Source organism: Astyanax mexicanus, chromosome 1 (genome assembly GCF_023375975.1).
Source record: "Astyanax mexicanus isolate ESR-SI-001 chromosome 1, AstMex3_surface, whole genome shotgun sequence".
NCBI classification, from domain to species: Eukaryota; Metazoa; Chordata; class Actinopteri; order Characiformes; family Acestrorhamphidae; genus Astyanax; species Astyanax mexicanus.
Window position 1 is genome coordinate 51,025,739 of NC_064408.1, and position 24,216 is coordinate 51,049,954.

The 24,216-nt window shown below is 38.1% G+C and overlaps 1 protein-coding gene across 2 annotated transcripts in view; it reads right to left on the reverse strand.

Annotated features, from left to right (window-relative positions):
- Positions 1-1,872: 1,872 nt before the first annotated feature.
- LOC103032908 (capping protein, Arp2/3 and myosin-I linker protein 3-like) overlaps positions 1,873-24,216 on the reverse strand; it is a 105,526-nt gene continuing 83,182 nt past the window's right edge. Inside the window, exons 31-40 of one of the 2 annotated variants that reach the window (XM_022665145.2) lie at positions 22,888-23,075; positions 17,252-17,331; positions 13,835-14,008; positions 12,071-12,275; positions 9,627-10,629; positions 8,478-8,575; positions 8,262-8,385; positions 6,988-7,059; positions 5,737-5,847; positions 1,873-2,690 (exon numbers count right to left, since the gene is read on the reverse strand). In XM_022665145.2, the coding sequence (XP_022520866.2) occupies positions 2,653-2,690; positions 5,737-5,847; positions 6,988-7,059; positions 8,262-8,385; positions 8,478-8,575; positions 9,627-10,629; positions 12,071-12,275; positions 13,835-14,008; positions 17,252-17,331; positions 22,888-23,075 (2,093 nt within the window). In that variant the 3' untranslated portion in view covers positions 1,873-2,652. The remainder of the gene's footprint in view (positions 2,691-5,736; positions 5,848-6,987; positions 7,060-8,261; positions 8,386-8,477; positions 8,576-9,626; positions 10,630-12,070; positions 12,276-13,834; positions 14,009-17,251; positions 17,332-22,887; positions 23,076-24,216) is intronic. The other variant, XM_049479655.1, reaches the window with a different exon arrangement.

Here is a 24,216-nt window from a genome sequence, read left to right on the forward strand (position 1 = left end):
TGTACTAAGAAGTTCCACTGCAGTTGTACAAGTTTTAGAAAGTTAGTGTTAGCTGGGATCTGACCTGTTATGTTTAAAATGTTTAGTAAATTTATTTTTATATCTGATCTGATCAGCTTATAAATTATTAAGATATCTGCCATGAAACAGAGGACTATGGTGGTATTGTGTCCCATGACTTCTGCCACTTTCATGGAAGCTAAAGAACGCTGCACTGACCTGCAGGATAGGTGTGTGGGGCATCTTGCTTTTATTAGGCATGTGATTTCTACTCACTAGTAAAACGTTTTGGCAGCTATGAAATCCTACTAATGTTATGAAACTAAACATTAAAATATGAATACAGTAATAAATATGAAATTAGGTGCACAGGCTAAACAGCTTATTTGATTTAATTTAGTGAAAGATTGATTGTTTTGTTCAAATTCAATATTGGTTTGCCACTATAAACAATGTAGCCTTCTGGAAACCTGTGAAACTTATGTGCTTATTTTTAATAAGATAGTGTTTTTTGGTGAACCAATAAGATCATATTGCACAGATAAATTGCTTTACATATAAATGACATATCGTATTAGATTGCCCATTCCTCGATCTTCCTATATAGTGTAAAGATGTTTTTATAGTAGTTATATGGTTTTAAAGTGATGTTTCTGCAGTGTAGCACTTTGAGATTTACTTTAAATGTAAAGTGTGTTATAAATAAAATGTATTATTGTCATTATTATTATCGTTTACAAACCCGTCTTATTCAGCCCACAACTGAATAAGAACATGTTGAAAGCTGTGATATGAACTGAAGACAGTTTTAGCTCCTACAGGTTCACTGATTTAGGTTTTGTTTAAATAGTAAAAATATGAGTTCTCTGGTTTGCATACAAGCAGCTGTGTGACAAAGCATAAATATCAGAGTTTACATAAATGTTTTAGGCCCGGAAAACAAATTGTCTTGTGTAATTTGACTCACTCAACCTAAGGCCTCATTTGCAGCGTTTGTACCATGCAGCCAAGACAGGTAAACAAATTAGCTGCAGCATCTCAAATGAGCTGAGGAAAGCCCAGTGTCCTTAAAAGCATTCAAATGTATTAAACACTCACACAGTGCCCCTAATTTGGATGTGTGTACCTGCGGGTGGGTAATGTGTGTGTTACAGAAAGAGACTGTCTGGTTAAATCTAGAAATACTATGATCGGGAGATCGATGGTTCGAATCCCGGTCATGCAGCTTGCCATCAGCTGCTGGAGTCCTAAGAGAGCATAATTGGCCTTGCACTTTTTGGTTGTGTAGATGGCACTCTTTCCCCACATCACTCCAAAAGGTGATGTCTGCAGAACAAGGCCTCTGTCAGCTGATGTATCGGAACTCTGCAATGCTACATCTGCAAGAGTTGGAAAAGAAGTGAGGCTGACTTCACAGGTATCAGAGGAGGCATGTGCTAGTCTTTAATTAGAAATAAATGTATATAAAAAAAATCAATAAATAATAAATACTGTAGCTACAGTTCTATAATCCTACTTTATTAAATCTCTGAACTACAGCATTCTCTTTTACACCTTTCTCTAGGATTTTGCAAGGGGGTTGTCGAGGAAAGGGGGCGCTCTGTACTAATGCAGAACATATAAAGAACAGTAAATGTGACATAATAATTATACTTTAATCTGCTTAAATCAAAACCACTTATCAGACCTTATTACTTTAGATGAATTCTTCACCAGAATAAACCCATTCCATTTTTTTTTGAAGAGGCAATCTGACATTGAAACAGTTACATGTATAGTCGTGGGAGTTAAAGAGAGTCGTCTCATTTTAAAAACGACTCTTTTTAACAGATCAGTTTTTATCATAATAAAACTAATGACACTCGCTTTCTTTTCCCATCATAATCTTTAATTCATTTATATATAATTTTTGAAGTTTTGTCATTTTCTTTTCTAAAAAATATAATACACATCAGCTCATGAAAGCAGAGATAGATAGAAATATCAACAACTTAATTTCAAGTCTCAACTGTGATAGCAGTCATACAGATATCTGTGAGAGCAAACGATGCAATATCTATTGGTTTCGATAAACAAATACAAATATATTTTTCCCATTTTAACTTACGCATAATACATAATGGTAAAAAATTAAACTGATATAAATGCTTACCTAAATAATAATAATAATAATAATAATAATAATTCATTCTTTTAGTGCTTGGCCCCATAGCAATAGCAAGAAAATGAGCGATGATCATTTTAGAAGAGTCAACATATAATTACTGAAAATGCATTATCAATAATTCATCAGTAATTACTGCCAACCATTTTATCATTTTATGCATGACATCTTCAAAAGAGATAGACAGAGAGATAGAGGAAGAACTGACGGTGTGTGTTTGTGGGACCACATTCACGTACTCCAAACTAAGTGCAATCGATTGATAAATGCTATGATATCAGCTTCTACTCCCACGTCTACCACATCTTCATTTTTTCTTCCTTCCATTTTCTTCATACCTCTTTATTTGGGTCATTTTTGCCTGTTACTTTCCAAATGTCGCTGCTTCATTGGTGAGTTCCTTTTTTCTTATGTTTCTAAGTATGATCTGTCGTCGTTGTCATGGCAACCCTCCGGTCAGCCTCTGGCAGGTGAGGTGTGCACAGTTGTCACAAGGGCTCACTGTTACCAGGCAGCAGCCCAACGTCTATAGAGAGAGAAGTGAGAGAGAGAAAGCGGGGTTAGTACTGTCGGAGCAATTTAAATTACATGATATATACATTCACAGTGTGTATTATTGGACATGAACCCTTTTTAATTAATCAATTATATACATAGATCAAGCATCACATTATTCTATTTCTCCGCATACCTTATGATTCTCAATGATCAGGACTCTACAGGACCACTGGTGGTAGTGTGTGAGGTGTAAGTGTGTTAACATGAGTAGATCAGAAACAGCAGTGCTGCTGGAGTTTTTAAACACCTCAGTGGCACTGCTGGACTGAGAATAGACCTACTATCTAAACGCACCACAATGCGCACCAATAAACCACGCAAACAGGCTGTGTCCTCTGATTGGTCAGAGCTGTCTGGCGTGGGAGAAAATATAAATACGAAAAAAGTAAATATAGTGTGAAGATTGTGTGTTCCAGTGCGTATATTTATGCTGCAACACTGAACGCTGAAACACTGCGCTTTCAAACACAGTGTTTGGACATGCAACACAGATGTATACATAGTAAACGAATTTGCCCAGCTGTGAGCAGTGAACGCAGCACAGACCGCATATACACAGCATTTGTTCATAGGTGTGGTAATTAGCGTTATCTGGCTAATATATCAGTTTAAACTGCATCTTATCAGCTGTTTAGCTCAAATAAATTGACTATATTTGATAGCTGGGTCGTGTCGAGACTGAATCACAAGTGCCCGAGTGCGATTACTGTTTTCACACCTGCTCAATCGAACCGCACTAAAGTTACAAACAGACCAAGGTTCGTTTTAACCAGACCAAACAGTACAGGTATGAAAACGCACTAACACACCATCACCACGATTGACCACCCAAATAACACCTGCTCTGCATCAGCCCTGTGGGGTCCTGACCATTGAAGAACATACTGAAAGGAGGATAATAAAGTATGTGCCGTCTGACTGTATAGTAATATAATTTGTTCAATTCTGTACTGTATTTGACACAAGAAAAGCACGATCAAAATAAGTCAAGGTTGCTTTTTTCTGGATATTATAATATTGCTTATAGTGTATTGCAGCGTGTTGCATTAGGCCATTTAATTTATTTATTTTTATTCTAAAGGCAACCATGCTTTGTTTCGTACCCTATCCGTGCCAAGGGTGGAAGACTTTCTATTCTCAGATTATATGACCGTGCAGGTGTCATACCTGGCACCAAATGTGCTTCTATTCCTCCCATTTCTGGACTCCAATGCCCAGAATGCACCACATACCGACATCACCCATTCACTGTCTCTTATGTCACATCACATGAAACCCCCCAGACTAGAATATCACCAGAATATTGTCTTCACCTCACTATATATATATATATATATATATATATATATATATATATATATATATATATATATATATATATATACCCCATCCCCCCACACACACTGCCAAGTACCATATTTTCTGCACAAAGGATTTTCTGTACTTAAAATCCTTTAATTTTCCCATAAATCATCAGTGCACCTTTTTCAATCCAGTGTAAGAAGTGCAATGTATGAATTTTACCAGTCAGGTTCTGAGGAGCAGTAAAGCCACTCTGCTGAAGTACAGCATTATACAGGAGTTTCGTTTTCTCCAGCACAGAGAGTGGAGCAGTATTAGCATTAGCCGCTAAACACAGTGTTAAAACAAGCTATGTGAGACGAACTACTAGCTAATATCGGCCTGGCTTACCAGAACACTCAGGGATTCTCAGTGTAGGGCTGTCGAGTGGCATTAGCCACTAACCCCGTATAGTGCTGGCGTCACTAATGCTAATGCTGCTGCACCCAGCCTTATTGGAAATCTGGAAATTTAAGCTTATTGTCCATAAATGGAAGAACTTTACTCACCAAAATAAACCGTTTTCAGGAGATAAATCTGTGTAGATTAACATCCAGCGCTAGTTTGACTTTAAAATAAATATATATATATTTTTAATTAGTTTTCTTTACCTTTACAGGTCTCGCTGCTGGGTGGCTGAATTAGAAGGAAAATATGGCAACACCCCTGTTTCTTACTAGTGTCGCACAATGTGCCTTATAATCCAGTGCGCACTTTAGTGTGAAAAATAATCTTTTGTTCTGGTTCCGTCCGTTTGTTTACAAAGCGTTTATCTTGCCTGTGTTTCTGTTACACAGCGTTTATCTTGCCTGTGTTTCTGTTTCCTCTGTACATGACCCTTTTTAATATTTCCTTCTTGTTTTTTGCCTTGCCATGTGATACTGCTGTGTCCTAGTCTGTCTCACTACCCTTGGTATGTTTGCTGCCTTACATTTATGTATTTTGATTTAGACTCTGCCTGTGATTGTCCCTTACCAATAAAACCTTTTTAGTTTATCTGCACTTGCCCCACCCCTTGCGTGGCCCTAACAGAAGGGCTGTGGACCGTGAAGGACAGCTGTGAGCTGTGGAGCAATCGACATATTCATACATTCTCTCAGAACTAAGTTTTCATTTAGTGAAATTCACAGACCTTTAGTGGTTCAGCTGCATGTTCAGATAGATTTGCGTGTTAAGAGTGAGGGGATAATTTAGTTCAAAAATTCTAAATGTCAAATGCTAGCAAAGGCCACAGTGTTTCACCGTCACTGCCTCCCATGATAGGGGACCTTCTGGGGAGTTCTGCATTTTCTCAATTCTGCATATTTATATCACACAGTTAAAATCTTTTTTACGTTTTTAGTTTTATATTAAAAGTTGTTTTTTATCTCAGTGCAGCATTTCATTGGATGCCAAAACAATTTGTTTACTTCTGTGTTGTACAAATATTATTCTCATACCCCACCAAGAACATTTAAAATTTATAAGAGCAGAGAGTGATTTGTAAAATGTTTTTCTCTCCTGTGCCGCAGCTGAAGCAACGTTCAAAGTAGCTCTTCAGTGATGGATGCAAAACTCATTAATGATGATAATTTGAGAAGTTCAAATGAAAGAGCAGTTCTGGAGAGAAGGATATAACACGTTCATGTCAAAAGCAGTCCTTTGCACAAACACACACAGATCACACACAGTACCAGGGTGGTCCAAGGATTGGTTTCTGTTTTGGGGGAGTCTAGGTTTTTTCACAGGGGGGTTGCGGGGATTTGGGGGCTTCTCCAGGTTATTGGGGCTGTCCCTGTCTGTGCCTGGGGTAAAAGGGGTACAAGACACAGGGACACAGTCAGGACTTTCACAGACAGTATTCATATACACATAACATACATCCACATATACACATATACACAAATACACAAAATGATTAATAAAAAGTCTTTGACTGCACCAACGTCTATTAAAAGTGTTAAAAATGCATATATTAAAGTCTGTGGACACCCTCTGAAGATTTATTAGGGGAGTTACAGGTCGGAACATTGTTGTATGCATTTAATGGCAATCAGCCACGAGAGTTAGTGTAGTCAGGCCCTGACTGTTGGATGTTGGATGGTTAGTTATGGACTTGTACCATACTGAGGCATAAGAAATAGGAAAATATGACATTCTCCCAAACATTATGGAATACACTATGAAATATACTCCAGGATAGTGATACTGTACATGTCAGTGATGCGTGTCTAGTGTGGATTTGTGACAAATGTCATTCTAGGACACTGCGCTGACTATGTGGGAGGTGTCGTGTGTGTGTAGGACTTCACAAATCACACAGTGTGGAATAAGTGCGAATTCCCACAGTCGCTGTCCACAGTGCTTCAAAGGGATTTTTGAGACAAGTAATAAAAAAACAACTTTTGGTTCTACAAAGAATCATGAGTAAAATATTAATTAACAGTCAAACATGTTGAATTAAAGATTCGTTTACAATTTAAAGTCAAAAATGATTCTTATTTGGCACAGATCAGATAGCTGTTTTTATAGCAGTTTTTTTTTTAAGTGTAGGTTGCACTTTGTGTCTTTGTGAGTGAGTTATACTGGCTGTACTTTTCATTTATTTTCAGGCTTTCAGAGAAGAATGAAAAATAATGTTTCATGGCCCTGCAGGCCAGCAGACCAATACATTCAAAGGATTTTGTCCTCTGAAGTATAATGATGTTGAGGGCTGGCTTTACATTCTACAGGATCTTTCGTGATCTGCACACACTCCAGCAAAAGGGACAAAAAAAAGCACTGACATGAATCCTACCAAATGACACGCACTGCACACATACACATACACATGTACCAAGGAATAGGTAATAAGAGTGGTGTGTCTCATGTGAGGTGAACAGGTGCATATGTGTATGCATATGTGTGCATGTGTGTATTTGCATGCACACATGTAAGCAGAATACCTGTGTCACATGACAGAGCCTTCCGGTTACGCTGTGGTTTAACTGGAGCTTGAGGTCTCACACACTCCTCCCCTGCACCACAAACACATGTAACCAGTAAGTAGGCAGATTTCTTTAGTTATAGCACATGCAATAACCAAGATGTGACAAGATTTATTACAGGAATTTTTGACTGCTGTGTTGGGTCGCAACCATGGATTACTGTCAACAAACTACAGTGCTATACTAGAAGGAATACTTACTGCAACTCATTATGTTTTATTGCAAGTCATGTCATGTATGTCTACTTCTTTGCATCCACAGGTCCTTCTGACTTTATAAATGTATTTTTTGGTCATTGATACTAATCAACACAATTATAGTTAAACTCTTTACACAGTTCCAGAGCAACAGCCAACTCTGCAATTTAATTGACATTTCTCTAAACCATAAAACTGTATTTCTTAAGGAGAAATAAAAATATGGTAGCACACAGAAAGCAGTGATTCCATTTGCTGATCTCTTTAATAATTCCTTGAATACTCTGACTGCAGATTTATGCTAGTTGACCCGATGGCACAATGACCACTAGGGGGCATGCAAAAAAAAAAAAAAAAAAAAAAAAAAAAAAAATATATATATATATATATATATATAAACGTTAGATAGACCATACTATTAAATGCAGTACATACTGAACTAAAAATCTTTTTTACTGAACTTCCATCATGGTTAAAGTAATAAAAAATTGGTAAAAACCTAGTCTTTAGCATGAAAATACAATGTTTTGATGTGTTAAAAATGTGTCTATGATGAGAGCTAAATGAAAATTTTAACAATAACCCAAATTGAAACACAATTGAAAACTAGCTTGACATTCAGCATTTTTACATCATTTAAGTGTAATGAATTATTGTCTTCTGGTCTTCTGATGACTCTCAAGCTTCCTTTTAATAAACAGATCCTGACTTGACGCAATGACGAAACCGAAGGAGTTAAGTAAGTGGAGTCTGAACCCCACTTGTGTCCCAGCGCACTGAGAATGTTCAACCCATTTTTAATGTAAGGCAGAAGATTTCCGGTTCTGATCTGCTTTGTAAGATTGAAACTACCTGCTCAATAAAGCTGTCACCTCCTTTCTATTAAAACTGATTCCGTCAGATTTTTAGTTTAAGTTTCATTTTTCAACAAAGTTGTACTCTTAGAAGAACTTAGACAATTTCAACTAGATGTGGTAAGCCCCGGTTTCCTCTCGGGGGAACCATCCCAAGAGACGTATTTAGACACGTCACTACCTTGGGTATGAGACCTCTCAGCTAGTCCTAACGGGGGCTTTGAGGAGGTCGGTGGAATCAGGGGTGGGATCTTCCTCTCACTGGATGATTCGGTTGGGGAGAGCATGTATGGCGCAGACTTTGGCTGCGAATCGGAACACAGATTTACAAAACATTAATATAATCATTAACGTTAAAATAAGTAGAGTTAAAAGTTAGTGTTAAAAACACTGCTACCTTTGCTGGAATTGGCGGGGGCTGCCCCTCGGTTTCTCTTGTTCTTTCTATCCCTCCATCTTTTTTATCCCTCTCTCCTCCTACCTCGTCTTCTGTACCTTAAAAACAGACCACATAAAAACGATGAGTATTAACATGCTAATATTTTAATAAACACGCTTTGCTTCACAAATAACATTTATTTTAATTCTCAACATTAGTTACTTCAGTTGCTTAAATGGTAGACAGAGCAGAACAGTTCTAGAAAACACTAAACATGACTGTCACTCTGGGACTCTGTGCCAGGACCCATTATGTGGATCACAAATCACGATGTGTGAAAGAGGTGAGAATTAGCATAGGCACTGTCCAAGGTGCCTAATGCCAACCCAGCTGAAGCACTGCATGAATCATTTTATTAGAATGCGCTGTGAACTAGCCTCTAAAAATGGACAAAAACGATATTTTGCACATAACAAGAATTAAGGATCAGTTTGGAGAGCTCTGCAAGAACCGATAACCTAAAGAATAAAGGAACTCCATTTTTTAAGGTTGAAAGCAAATTCATAGTTATGTACTTAAATTTAAAACAGCATGTAAACTGAATGTAAATATAATTAGAAAGTCAATTTGTAATTGTGAAATTCTGTATTTAAAATGAAAACAATTACATTAGGTGAACTGATTATTTGAATGCATTAAACAACTAATTGACTGCATTAACAACAGAAAATCAGAACAGAACAAAAAAAGGAAAATAAATAATTCAGTCATAATATGAATTACATGTAAAAATAGGTAAATTAAATATAATTATGTAAATAAAATAAAACGCTCAAAGCTCAAAAAAGCTAGGTAAATAAACACTTAATAATATAAGAACAAATAATAAACTAAATGTAAACTTAAAGTTAATTGCCATACAACTGTGCAAATATTTCTACAGTTATACAATAGTTTTAGATTTAATTTATGTAAAATGCTCTGATTATGTAATTAATTATAATGCTAACTATTCTAAAGTGAATCTAAAGTAAATGTTGCTGTTACATAATTAGCCTGTAATTACCTAGATAATGGCTAATTACAGAAATGTGTCATTTAAATGTATCAATAAATTCACAAGAATAACTCTATAATAATAATAATAATAATGTTAAGGGGTAATACCAGAGCTCTCCTGCAGGGGTCTCTGTCTGAGTTTAGCAAGACTGGGCTTGCTGCTCTGTGGAGGGGGGTTTGGTTTGGTTGGACAGGGTACAGGACGTCCCCCTGGAGGTCCTGTTCCTCTACCCCTCTCCTCTGACGGCCATGATGACTCGACCATCTGCAGGGGGTCAGTCAGCGTGTCTGAGGGTGGCTGATCTCTTTCTGTGAGATCAGTGAGGAGATCACAGTGCAGTCGTCTGTCCGCATCCACGCTGATCTGCCTCTCGGACTGTGTGTTTGGAGAGGGAGTCCTGTCTCCGGAGGGATAGGGTGGGAGGGGCCTGTCGGTGGGCGATTGCTGTCCTTGTGTCTGTTTACCCGCTTGCTTCTCCGCCCACTGCTTCTCACACTGCCTGTCCACCTGCCTCAGGTCAGTCCACTGCGTGTCTGGTGGTTTTGGCTCCGCCCACTTCCTCTCCAACCCCCTGTTGGTCTGTCTGTAGTCGCCCCATTGGTTGTCCATGTGGCGAGACTCCACCCACTGCTTGTTGGCCTGCCTCTGCTGAGCCTCGGCCTGCCTGTCTATCTGCCTCAGAGTGTGTCTGTCCAATTCCCTTTCTAAATGCCGGTCTGCCTTCCACAGCGTCTGTCTGTCCATCTCTCTGTCTATCTGCCTCAAAGCTTGTCTGTCCAGCTCCCTCTCTGACGGCCGTGACGTCTGTCTGTCCAACTCTCTCTCTATCTTCCTCAGGGTCTGCCTCTCTGCCTCCATTTCTGAGATCTTCTCCATCTGTCTGGATGACTGTCTGTTCAATTCTCTCTCTACGTGTCTCAGCGTCTGTCTGTCTGTCTCACTCTCACACCTAAAGGACTGCCGGTCTGCCTCTCTGTCTGTCTGCCGCTGCCAGTCTACCTCCTTGCTCATCTGTCTGTCCATCGGCCGTAACGTCTGTCTGTCCATCTCTCTCTCAGAGTTTCTGTCCGTTCCTGAGGGTGGGTCATGTTCAGGACCTGCCTCCGAATTCTGCAATAACATAGACAACAGATGGAAAGACTAATAAAAAGCTCTTCATTTGCATAAACTTGCAATTTGAAAGTGCAAAACAAGCAATACAGAGCATATGGGAGCAGTCAAAAGTCGAGCTTAACTTATTTGTAGTTGGATCTTTCTTATTTTTACATTTTTCACAGATTTTAGAATACTAAATAGCGTATATTTTAATCACCCTTTGCCTTTTTGCAGCTTTGCATACTCTTATCATTATCTGAAGTAGCTTTATGAAGAGCCACCTGGGAAGCCTTTCTAACAGGGTTGAAGAGGCACACAATATGTGAAGATCCTCAGATTGAAAAAAAAAACAAAAACAAACTTGCTCATTCAGAAATAAAAGCCACCACTGTTACCCTTTATGTGATATGTGGTTCTGCACATACACAGATAATTGTAGATAATTAACTGGTACTCAGCCTGGACCAGCTGACTATCATTAGCTGCAAAAGTACATATAAAGTATATATTTGAGAAACTCCTAAATATAAAATTTCAATACTGTGATAATTAAAAAAAAAACAGTACTGATAAAGCTAATCCAATCATATATATACATATATAAAAGAGAGATAAATGTTTGCTGCTTAGTCATGATTTAATTAGCCAACCTAAACACTGTCCAAATGATATTGGGACCATTTGTTTGTCTATAAATTTTTAACAGGAGTCACGGTTTGGTCCGTGGGTTCTCGCACCATTGCTATGCTGAAGACGATCAGCTAATATTTTCTTTTCCTCCTTCCGACACTCAATTCTCATCCTGCATCATTCAGCATGTCTCCCTGATGTCTCATTGTGGATGACTTCTCATCAAACTCAACAACAGGTCTTCACCACAATCTCACCATCTCCTTCGAAAACTCCATCAGCAGAAGCACAACGTCTTGGCGTAGTTATGGATGATCAGTTACCATTCTCAAGCCATGTTGCATATCTGACATCATGGTCATGCAGAGGAAACTGTTGTGGGTAAGGACTATTACTTTGTAGTCTTAACTGAAAACTTAAAATGAAAATAAACCTGGGTTAGTTTGGTTTTCTTAGTTTTTTTCTTGTACCATACTCAAAACAAATCTTTGGGCACAGTTTCACTCTTAACCATGTATATCCAAACTTTTGACTGGTACATATTTATCATATTTAAAACCCCAGAGAACATCCAGAATGTTAAAATGTCTGCATTTATGCCAAAGACTGCTATTATTTCATAAAATGAATATATTTTACACTCCTCTCTTCCTATTTTAAACACAAATAAAATAGAAATATTCACAGCATGCTCTGATTTAGTAAATACAGGGTTGAGGCCTCTGCTTTGTTGTTGTAAAGTCCCTGACCTTGCCTTCAAAAACAAGTCAGTTTAAATCAGCGCTGCTACAGACATCCCAGGCGAGCCGCGGCGCTCGGACCGTACCGTTCTGCTGGTGTAGAAGGGGTGCTTGTTCCCCCTAAAGGTGGTGAATGGCATGCCCTGAACGGAGCGAATCTCCATCACCCCTGCTCTGGGCTCCTCCATCCGCTTCTCCTCCACCGTCCCATCAGCCACCTCAGCTGGGCAGCTGCTGCTGCCAGGCAGCCTGGGGGGCTGTAGAAGAGTGTAAACATTCTCAAGGGCATTCCTGGACAAGGTCAAAGCGAGGCGAGGCAAAAATGGGGAGGGATAGATGGAAAGAGGGTAAAAATAAAAGAGAACAGAGAAAGAAGTTCAGAAGAAAGGTCCATTAGTTGCTCAATTTGACAGATAATAAATAGCTGTGGATTAGCTTGTCTGCGCTTCAAAAAGAGACCTTCTTTTTTTCTTATATATGCCCTGCAGCCGGACAAAACGCTACACTAATTTCCACTGATTAAGAACCAGCCCCCGGGGCAATGTGTTAGTCACGAATTAATGCAATTCACACAGCTAACTAATCAAGCCCTTTCAGTGTTCATTAAAGCCTCACTGAGATATCTTCCTTGTCTCCTCTTATATACAGTTTGTGCAGCAGAAGAGCGTGTCCTTCAGTTCACTTTCCCTCAGCTTATTATTACTGATTGCGCTTTTGATCGCTGCACGCTCTGACGCAGGCCGTCCTCGCCGTTTTCCAAGTATATGCAAATACACAGTTACATGGCTTCTGGCTCTGACATTACATAACAACTCCACACCTGCAAGGCCTCCAGCCAAATGACTATCCCCTGCCAAGCCAGTGGCTTTAGCGGCCAAAGCATCAGAGCTCCTGGTTTGCTCATAAATATTCACTGACTATTTTAGAGAGAGTTTTTAAGGTAAAAGGAATCAATACACATAATGTGAACTTATTAAAACTCTTAAACAACTAAAATGTTGCATTAATCCTGCATTTTATTTGTTTTCCTGATGTCCACGTGTGATGTGTCTATAGGTTAATATCTGGATATATTTCTACATGCGTTAACCCTTTAATGTTTTGCTAAACCTTTTGGTCAAGCACGTTCTTGAAATTTCTTGTGTCGGAATGCAAATGAGTTATTTAAAAATTTAGCACGATAGAGAACTCTATGATTTTTTCATAAAGTGTAATTTAATATATTTAGTAGAGGTGAATATTAAAAAAAACTGTTTTAAAAATGTTAATATAAAACATTGCTTTATTTATAGGCACAAGCATTAAATGGTTAAACAGGTTGTTCTTGCTAGGTCAGCTTTAAGACTGAAGCCCTTTTTTTCCTGCCAGTCCCGTATTGCGCCCTTATTCAAAAATTCTTCACAGTTGAAGAAGTATATCCACCCTCAGTAGCAGAGGGTCTCCTGGCCTCTTGGCTCATTTGAAAAACATTAACACATTATGGGGTGGACAATAAGCGTGCTGAGGCGAGGCTTAGTGAGGAACAGGCAGATTAGAATGGAGCAACTGTGTTGTTCTTCAGCTTAATACGCTGCTGCAACAACCAGTTAATGCATCAACCTTTGCAAGGTCACTGCCAATTTATAGGAATTTATTTTGCTATAAATTAGAGAGAAAAACCTTACTATTTCATTCAGTGGAGGCAGAATTGCACATGCAGCAGAACAGAATTTTCAACAGTAAATGCATGCTTAAAACTGCCCTATATACAGTAGGTACTGAACAATGTGCTGTAACATTTTTTCACTGCAAAACTGTTGATGATAATAAGTTATTATGTGTGTGTGTGTGCATAAGTGTGTGTGACTGACCCTGTGGGAGCTGTAGCGACAGTCCGACAATCCTCACTACAGTTCACACCCAGCGAGTCGGACTCTTGGTTGGACAGGGTGGAATTCCGGTTCCTTCGGAAACCAAAGATGGCCAGCATGTTGCGTCTCTTCTTTCGCCTGAGGGAATGGGCCTTATGAAGGGTGGATAACTGACTAAGAGAGAGAAAAATACAGAAATAAAGCAAATGAGCAGGAAAAATGACAAAAGGATTAAGCAATTATACTGCCTGGCCAAGTCATCACCTGGATTTAAGTAAGTAAATGATGTGGGGTTGATGCTGCAGTTGGTCTGCAGGTCTAGGTTCAGCAACAGTATGTGCTGAAAGAATGAGGTTAGATGACTACCTGAATATACTAAATATAGACCAGGTTATTCCATCAATGATTTTTTTCTTCCCTGATGGAACGAGTATATTCCAAGATAACAATTTCAGGATTCATGGGGCTGGAATTGTGAAAGAGTGATTCAGGGAGGATGAGATCATTATTTTCACACATGGATTGTTCACCACAGAGTCCAGATCTTAACCTCATTGAGAATCTTTGGGATGTGCTGAAGAAGACTTTGTGCAGTGGTCAAACTCTACCATCATCAATGCTGCTACAAGATCTTGGTGAAAAATGAATGCAACACTGGATTGAAATAAATATTGTGACGTTGCAGAAGCTTACTAAAATAATGCCACAGTGAACGTGTGCCGCAATCAAAGATAAAGACAGTCCAATGAAATATTAGAACGTGACCTTTTTTTTTTTTTGGTGGGGACTTTTGGCCAGGCAGTGTATTTTCCCCAGTGCTACTCTCACACATAGAGTTTAACTGTTTCCTATTATTTAAGCCCAACTGGTCTTTGAGTTTGAAGACACGATCCAGTGCACCTGAAACCAGTTGACACTTATTTTCACACTTCTGTTCACATGACACTGCAGGTGAACATGCAGAAATCCAGGAGAGAAATTAAGGTCAGAGCACACCAACATTAAACTCACAACAACAACAACAACTAATGTTGGCAGGGAGTTGAAAAAATGAACCACTGTAGTTCTCCTAGGCAACAGGAGAATGTAAGTGGTATGTATAAAAAAATAACAGACAGTTCTGCAACTCTGTGCCAGGTAATTTCAGAAACATTACCTGTAAAATGTACAGTAAAGGCTTGAACAACAGACAAAAAGGATCATCTCTTTATTATTTACTTACAAAAGCAGTGTTTTCGTGTTTTTTAGTGTTTCAGTATTCCTAGAAAAAGTTCAGTTGTTTCACTTTAGTCCTAGCAGCATTAGCTTATTATTTAGTTTCTAATTTAATTCTCTGTACTCCTTCATAGTTATTGCACAAGCAGTTTACCACCGCTTACTTTAGAATGTATGTAGAGCCACTTCTCTTTTTTTATATAAACTGGCATTGGCCTGTACTGAAAACTGGTCCACAAATCTTTTAGGATTTTCTGTTTTTCCCTGATTTTCTGTTTTTTTTTTTTTTCACAACAGAGCTTCTGATATAAAACATCCCTCAAAATATGTCTCTTTCTTTTAGGAATTTAAAGGGTAATTTCAAAAACTCCAAACAAGAATTTTATGAAATATATGCACCTTAAAAATGCAGGACCTTTTGCCAATACATTACACATCATGGGTTTGGCAATAGTAAATGTTGCCAAGGGATGGAGACCATGAGCAACATCCCCTGCATAGAGAGGCCAGGTTTATTTTTAGGTTGAATACAGGGAAACCAAAATGTATGAAAGAAGATGTACTTAAACATACATTAGTACTAAATGTACTAATGTATTCTTTAATCCGCTATGTGCATTTAAACCATAAAAAATTATCCCTACACTTGGACTAAAATAAACAGCTCATGGAAAAATGATCAATGGTAGTTCTTTTTAGCTAAGGATTACCATATTTTTTTGCACTATAAGGTGCACTACATTATAAGGCACACTATCAATAATTTCATACATAAGGTGCACTGGACTAAGGTGCATTATGAGACACTAGTAAGGAACTGGGGTGTCGCAATGTTTCTCTTTTAAATTTAGCAGGTCTCACTGCTGGGTGGTGGTAGTAGGGTAACTAAAGTAAAGCTAAGCTAAGTAAAAAAACTGTAATTCTGAAAAAAAACTGAAAAAAGTCAAATGATTGCTGAATGTGAATCAACACAGATTTCTCTCTCCTACTTTTCATTTGGGCCGGGGTTAGAGCTAGTAAATGCCATTTGACAGCGAGAAACCCTGAGTGTTCCAGTAAGACAGGGCAATATTAGCTAGCGGTAGTCCCACACACATGCTCCAGTCTGATATACTCGTCTCTGAACAGTAAAAGAGCTAGCGCTTAGCGCAGTTAGCGGCTAATGCTAATACTGCTGCAGCGGTACTAGTTGGGGTTAGCAGCAGACTACAGGTCGATAATACTCACCTCTGAGCGAAGAAAGAGCTAGCTCTAAGCATGATTAGCGGCTAATGCTAATACTGCTCCAGTCTTGTGTCTCTTTGCTGGAGAACTAAACTGAAACTCCTGTATGACGCTGTACTCCAGCGGAGTGGCTTTACTACTCCTTAAAACCTGACTGGTAAAATTCATACATAAGGCGCTTCGGATTAAAGGGCACACTGAAACAATTTTAAATGCACTTTATGGTGCAAAAAATACTTAATTTTGGTATGGGAGAGTGAGGTGAATTTGCTGAATTTATGTGTCATAACCTTTGAACATGCCATGCTTTATTTGTACAATTTATTTGCTTTAAAAAATCATTACAACATGTAAACTGCCCTGATTTTTGTAGATGGTAATAAAATTGATGATACAGTTTGATCATAAGAACTTTCAGAAGGTGCTGATATCTTAAAAATTTTATAAAGGCTTTAGGTCTCTCATTTTTATTCACTATAAGATCAAGCTGATAGACGCGATTTTTCATTGACTTTATTTTGCCCCATCTTTAACAAGCGTGCCAATAATTCAGGAAGCCTCCTTATCTATTCCCGCATTACACTACAATGTGTAGCCTTTCATTTCATAATCATCATCGTCGCAGTTCATGGCCCAAATATGCAATTTAGAAGCACTGCATTATTTATCTGGGACGATGGCCTTTCACTGGCTTAAGGAACCCCCATGATTCCATGCAGCTGTTGCCCGGCAACAACATAATAACATCTCGAAGAGCCCCGTGGGTTGCTAGGCAACGCCGTGTGCTGGCACAGGAGGGTGCATTTAGAGCAGATTCATTAGAAATGTACTTAACGGGGAAAAATGTAATTATGGTAAAAGCATCTAGAGTTTTCCTCGGGAGACTCATACATCTGGCCAGAGGAGTGTGTGTCTGAGGGAGTGTGTGTCTGAGCTGCGAGTGTGTGTCAGTGATGGTGTGTGTATTTGTGTGTGTACCTTTCAGGAAGAACTCTCTTGCTGTAAAAATCAGGCAGTCCATCGTCCAGTGGAGTGACAGCTCCATTTTCAGTACAGTGCTGAGAGAGACAGTGAGAAAGAGAGAGCGAGGGAGGGAGAGAGGAGAGGGGGATAATTGGTTCCAGAATGTGGTTAATATTACACATGATACTATATATATATATATATATATATATATATATATATATATATATATATATATATATATATATTTACTTCCAATACATTATGTTACTATATATAGTTACTTTAAGTACACCGATATACTGTTTTCATGTTCAATTGTAATATGAAGCTAAATTTACTAAATAAATTCCACAGCCACTAAATGAGCTATAACTCCACATTTCCTCTCTAAACCTCTACATTTGTGCCAAACGCTCTCATATTCAGCCAAAGAATCCATTAGTTTTGTGCAAAAGAGAGTGCAGCCATTCCTGGAACATCCCAGCATGATGAAGACAAATGCAAGCTGAGCTCAGCTTCTCCCTGCTTTTACTCATTCCGTGAAGCTTGCTCTGGAGCAGAGCCAGAGCACTCCGGAACAAAACAACAAGGCAGCAGATGCCGGCCGCAAGATTCCGGAACACAAGACGAGTTCTATATTTGGTTAAGAGCTTTTACTATTATGAATTGCTATTCATTTCAAAATGACCATAAGGGGCAAGTAAGGTGATGTCATCTCAAACTGTTTTATGAAATGGGCAGACACATACACACACACACACACACACACACACACACCTAATTTGTAAATGATGATATTCAGGAAAGGGTTCTGGCATGTACATGGAGTGCTGGGACAAGCTGCATACAAAAGTGTGAGCACAAGGATTAGACAGCAACAGTGCGACTTGGGACATAATACTAGAACACTGAATAAGGAAAAACATTGTAGAATTTCTGAAGAAAATAAAAGGTCTGGAACTGTGTGAATACAGGACAGGAGTCTAGAACAGTATGAATCTGGGACTGGATTTCAGAACAGTATGGATGTGGGACAGGATTCTAGAACAGTGTAAAAAGGAACATCATTCTAGAACACTAAATAAGGAATACATTTTAGATATTTGTAAAGGAAAGAGAACAGTCTACAACAGTGTGACTGTGGGACAGGATTCTAGAACAGTGTGAATGTGGGACAGGATTCTAGAAGAGTATGACTGTGGGACAGGATTCTAGAACAGTGGGAATGTGGGACAGGATTCTAGAAGAGTATGAATGTAGGACAGGATTCTAAAACAGTGTGAATGTGGGACATGATTCTAGAACAGTGTGAATGTGGGACAGGATTCTAAAACAGTGTGAATGTGGGACAGGATTCTAGAACAGTGTGAATGTGGGACAGGATTCCAGAACAGTGTGAATGTGGGACAGGATTCTAGAACAGTGTGAATGTGGGACAGGATTCTAGAACAGTGTGAATGTGGGACAGGATTCCAGAACAGTGTGAATGTGGGACAGGATTCTAGAACAGTGTGAATGTGGGACAGGATTCCAGAACAGTGTGAATGTGGGACAGGATTCTAGAACAGTATGAATGTAAGAACTGGATTCCAGAACAGTGTGAATGTGGTACAGGATTCTAAAACAGTGTAAAAAGAGATATCATTCCAGAACACTGAGTGAGGAAAAACATTCTAGAATTTTCTGAAGAAAAGCGAACAGTCTACAACAGTGTAAATGTGGGACAGGATTCTAGAAAAGTGTAAAACTGACAGTATTCTAAAAATGTCAACAATGGACATTTGGGGCAACACTGTGAATTCAGGGGCAACCTTGTGAATTGGGGCAACCTTATTCACACTGTGAATAAGGAAAAACATTCTAGATTTTTTTAAGGAAAGAAAACAGTGCAAATGGGACAGGATTCTAGAACAGTAGGAATGTGGGACAGGATTCTGGAACAGTGTAAATGTAGAACATTTACGCATTCTACAACCCCTGGCAAAAAGTATGGAATCACCAGTCTTGGATGAGCACTCCTTCAGACATTTCATTCTGTAAAACAAACTCTGATCAAAAACATGATACAATAATAAGGTCATTCCAAAGTGCAACTTGTTGGCTTTCAGGAACACTCAAAGAAATGAAGAAAAAACATTGTGGAAGTCAGTGAATGTTACTTTTATTGACCAACCACAGGGAAAAAAATATGGAATCACTCAATTCTGAGGAAAAAAGTATGGAATCACTCAAATTGAAGGTAGAAAATAAGGACACACCCAGTCAATTTCCTTTCCCTAAATGAACACCTGCCTCAGATTAGATCTGCTCGTTAGTCTGCAGTTAAAAACACCTGCAGTCATGACACCTTGGAGGGCTGCTGGACGAATTAGAGTGGCAAGAACCATGGCTCCAACAAGAGAAATGTCTCTTGAAACAAAAGAGAGGATTGTGAAACTTCTTGAAGAAGGTAACTCTTCACGCATGGTTGCTAAAGATGTGGGCTGTTCACAGTCAGCTGTATCCAAGATATGGACCAAATACAAACAGCATGGAATGGTTGTTAAAGCCAAGCGTACTGGTAGACCGAGAAAGACATCAAAGCGTCAAGACAAGCAACTTAAGGCCATTTGTCTTGAAAACCGAAAAAGTACAACTAAACAGATGAAGCATAAATGGGAAGAAGCTGGAGCCAATGTATGTGACCGAACCGTAAGAAATCGCCTAAAGGAAATGGGATTTCAATACAGGAAAGCTAAAAGAAAACCATCATTGACACCTAAACATAAAAGAACAAGACTGCAGTGGGCTAAGGAGAGGCAATCATGGACTGTGGATGACTGGATGAAAGTTATCTTCAGTGATGAGTCAAGAATCTGCATTGGACAAGGTGATGATGCTGGAACTTTTGTTTGGTGCCGTTCCAGTGAGATTTATGAAGAGGCCTGCCTGAAGAAAACAACCAAATTTCCACAGTCCTTGATGATATGGGGCTGCATGTCAGGCAAAGGCACTGGGGAGATGACTGTGGTTAATTCTTCTATCAATGCACAAGTTTACATTGACATTTTGGACAGTTTTCTCATCCCTTCAATTGAACAGATGTTTGGAGATAATGAAATAATTTTCCAAGATGACAATGCATCGTGCCATAGGGCAAAAACAGTGAAGGCATTCCTTGGAGAAAGACACATTCAGTCGATGTCATGGCCTGCAAATAGTCCAGATCTCAACCCAATTGAAAACCTGTGTTGGAAATTGAAAAAAATGGTCCACAAGAAGGCTCCGACCTGCAAAGCTGATCTGGCAACTGCTATCAAAGAGAGTTGGCACCAAATTGATGCAGAATACTGTTTGTCACTCATCAAGTCCATGCCTCAGAGACTGAAAGCCGTTATAAAAGCCAAAGGTGGTGCAACTAAATACTAGTGATGTATTTTGAATCATCTTTTGTTTATCTGTTTTTCATGATTCCATACTTTTTTCCTCAGAATTGAGTGATTCCATATTTTTTTTCCCTGTGGTTGGTCAATAAAAGTAACATTCACTGACTTCCACAATGTTTTTTCTTCATTTCTTTGAGTGTTCCTGAAAGCCAACAAGTTGCACTTTGGAATGACCTTTTGGAATGATGTTTTTGATCAGAGTTTGTTTTACAGAATGAAATGTCTGAAGGAGTGCTCATCCAAGACTGGTGATTCCATACTTTTTGCCAGGGGTTGTAGAACACTGTAAGCAATGACCAACTTTCTAAAACACCAAATGTAGGAAGACATTCTAGAACATGTGGATCAATGGACAACTTTCTAGACAGGTGTGAATGAGGAAGAGTATTCTAGAACACTAAAAGATGGGCAACTTTCTAGAAACAGTGGCAGCTTAGTAAAACTGTACAGCAGTACAATCCTTTTCGGTGCCATACAGAACTATTTTGAAGAATGATTATATAAAACAAAATACAAAAGGATTTCCACCAATCTGAAAAATGTTTTTACCAAGCAAACACTTATATTTGGGCATCCAAATGCTGTTTTAAATTGTCATGGTTCTGCATAGAACAATATGCTTTACTACAAAATCCCAAGTTACTCTTGTTTAAAGAGTGTAGGCTGCGTGTAAATAACATAAACCAGACACAATAAGCTCAGCACCGGCATTTATAAACAAATTTCTTATAAACACACTCACCCACCCACACCAGCAATAGTGCTGCTGCTATTTCCATTCTCTCTTAGGAGATCCTAACTGGAGGCTTTTAATATCTAATATGTCTGGCATAATATCTCTCCTCATCTTCCAGACCGAACGCTTACTGTTATCAACAGACCCACACCGATTTTATCAATAAAACATTCAGTGAATGCATAAGTGAGAGTCTAATGTTTGACTTAAGAACATTTATTAAAATATTCTTCGCACTGTGTGGTTACAGTGATAGTATCTTCTGCTTCTGTTCATTATATATTTGGACGATATATCCATGTCTACACACCGGTGCACAAGGGGCCTTTCTACGAATCAAATATTAAAAGAGGAATATTTAAGTTCACATGGTTATTAACATGAATATTCATTACAGAACACTGTCAGCGGCAAAAGGGCAAATCTCTGGCATTTCAAGGTGCTTAAACAAGGTCCTGCATATTCAACCTTGTCCTTTGCACTCTCTGTTTAGACTTAATTTGTTTTATGTACAGCATTTATATAAACATATAAACAAAATCTTTAGAAGTATATGGTTATTTTTATTTATTTTTTCAAGAATTCAAGTTGTGAATTTCTATTAATCAAATGTTGTTGCTGTCCAATGAAAAACAGATATTCTTAAAACAGCAACTTTACAGTATTGATAAAAACTTTCAGGGGAAGCTAATATAATAAGAGTTAATTTCAAATGTAAAATTGTATTGGTTGATTCATCATGAGATTCTGACACAGTATATGGGACAATTTGTGTGTGTTCAAATTTGGTAATAAACTAAAAATCTGAGATACTTATTTTTATTAGACAGTGACAATATAAGTAAAGGCACTTCCCTGCTCAATACCAAAACACTAATTTATACAGAACCATGACCAGTGAAAATAACTGAATTAAACTGATCGGAATCAAAAATCATCCTCTATTATAATATCATTAAGATTACCTTTAACATTTTGATTTGATCTCAGTTGAAAGTTGAGCTAAACTAAGTTAAATTTAACTAATTAAACTGCATTTAAAATAAATTGAATTGAAATGAACTAAAATAAAATGATTAAGTAAAAAGCATTTTGATCTCAATGCTGTGAGGGATCATCAATGGCAGAAAAATATTTAAAATGATGGGAAATTTGCATGAAATCTGATCATGACTGTTAAGAAAAAGGCCATACTGACATATATCTGATGCATATTATATTTTAGACTATATGTGAAAGTGAATCAGAACTGATTTTTTTTTTCGGTTCACACTGTCAGACATATAATATAAAAACTAATTGAAATGTTAAGCATCAAAGCTGAGAGTATCTGGACTAATGATAGAGTAAATCTGGAGTAAAAGGCGTGCAGTGTAATTCCAGTCTAAAGTGTACTGAGTCAGACTGCTGTAATAAATAAATAGATTTTGTAGACTGTGTACTGCAGTGTGTTGGACAGGGTTATATTACTGGGATTAGTGTCTCACAGAGTCAGACGACAGAAGCGCTCCACGGTGCCGTCGTGGAGGCCTCGGCCTGACCCGAGTCACATGGTGCAGAGGTGCACCCTGGGTAGGCAGTGCAGATAAGCCTTCCCAGGATGCAGAGCGGGCGAGCGGAGAGGAGAGCTGAGCGGCGGAGGTGGGCGGAGACGAACTGGAGTCATCACACAAACCTGAGACACAAAAGAAAAGCACATAGGGAGAAACACAAGTAAAAAATTGATTATTTTTTATATTATGATATACAGCAATTAACTAGGTAACAGAGTTACATTCCTTTTAAATCTCCACAATTATGGTGTATTGATATTAAACTCCAATGATGGTTATAAAATCATATACAGTAACAGTCAAAAGTTTGGACACACCTGAAATTCAGTGTTTTTTTTTTTAATGTTCTGCATTAATGCTAAAATCATCCAAATTATAAGAAAAAAAAAACATATGAACTTATTAATTTTGCTTTATATTTTAGATTCTTCAAAATCAGTTTTGCACATCTTGGCTGGTATTTATCAGTCAGCTTTATGAGGTAGAGTCACCTGGAATGGGTTTCAGTTAACAGCTGTGCTGAACTTAAAGTGAATTACTTCAATTTCTTGACATTTAATGTGTTTGAGTGTTTTTCGTCCCCCAGACGAGCCCAGAATCGGTCAAGGGTGCGAAATCATTTACTCAGCACCAGTGATAAAACTCCATTAAACTCTGGATACGAGGTACAGAAAAGCTTCAGGAACAGTAATTATAGACATGTTTAAATATATTAATACTCTAGCTTTAAAGATAATTTTAATGCTAATGCAGTCTGATTCCTTTATATATTATGTAATATTGTGGGACAAAGCAAACCCAATACTAATCAAATTATTTTAAATTAATTTAAAGCCTTGGTGTTTTATATTATATGTTTTCCTAACAGTACAGTAACTCATAAACCTATATAAGAGCCCAGCCCGGTACTGTGACATACCATGAAACCATCAGAAACTTGAAAAATACTGTGATATACATTGTTTGTAATACTGCACTGCACCTACTTTGAGGCAAAATAACAGGGTTGTAAATAGGCTTGTTAAATGATATTTGACCATTTTTATTCAAACTTTTTAAACTTCAAAATTTACTTAACAAATATATCAAAGAAACAATGTGTAATTAGATTTTTCATTATTAGCTTTAATTATTCTCAGCAGGTACAATTCAGTTCAATTAAGCCATCAAAATCTAACACTAACTCCATAAACATTTCCTCTTTAACAGGAACACATCCACTTATCTAAAGCAGAAGACGCACATGAAGAGTTAGAGCATTAA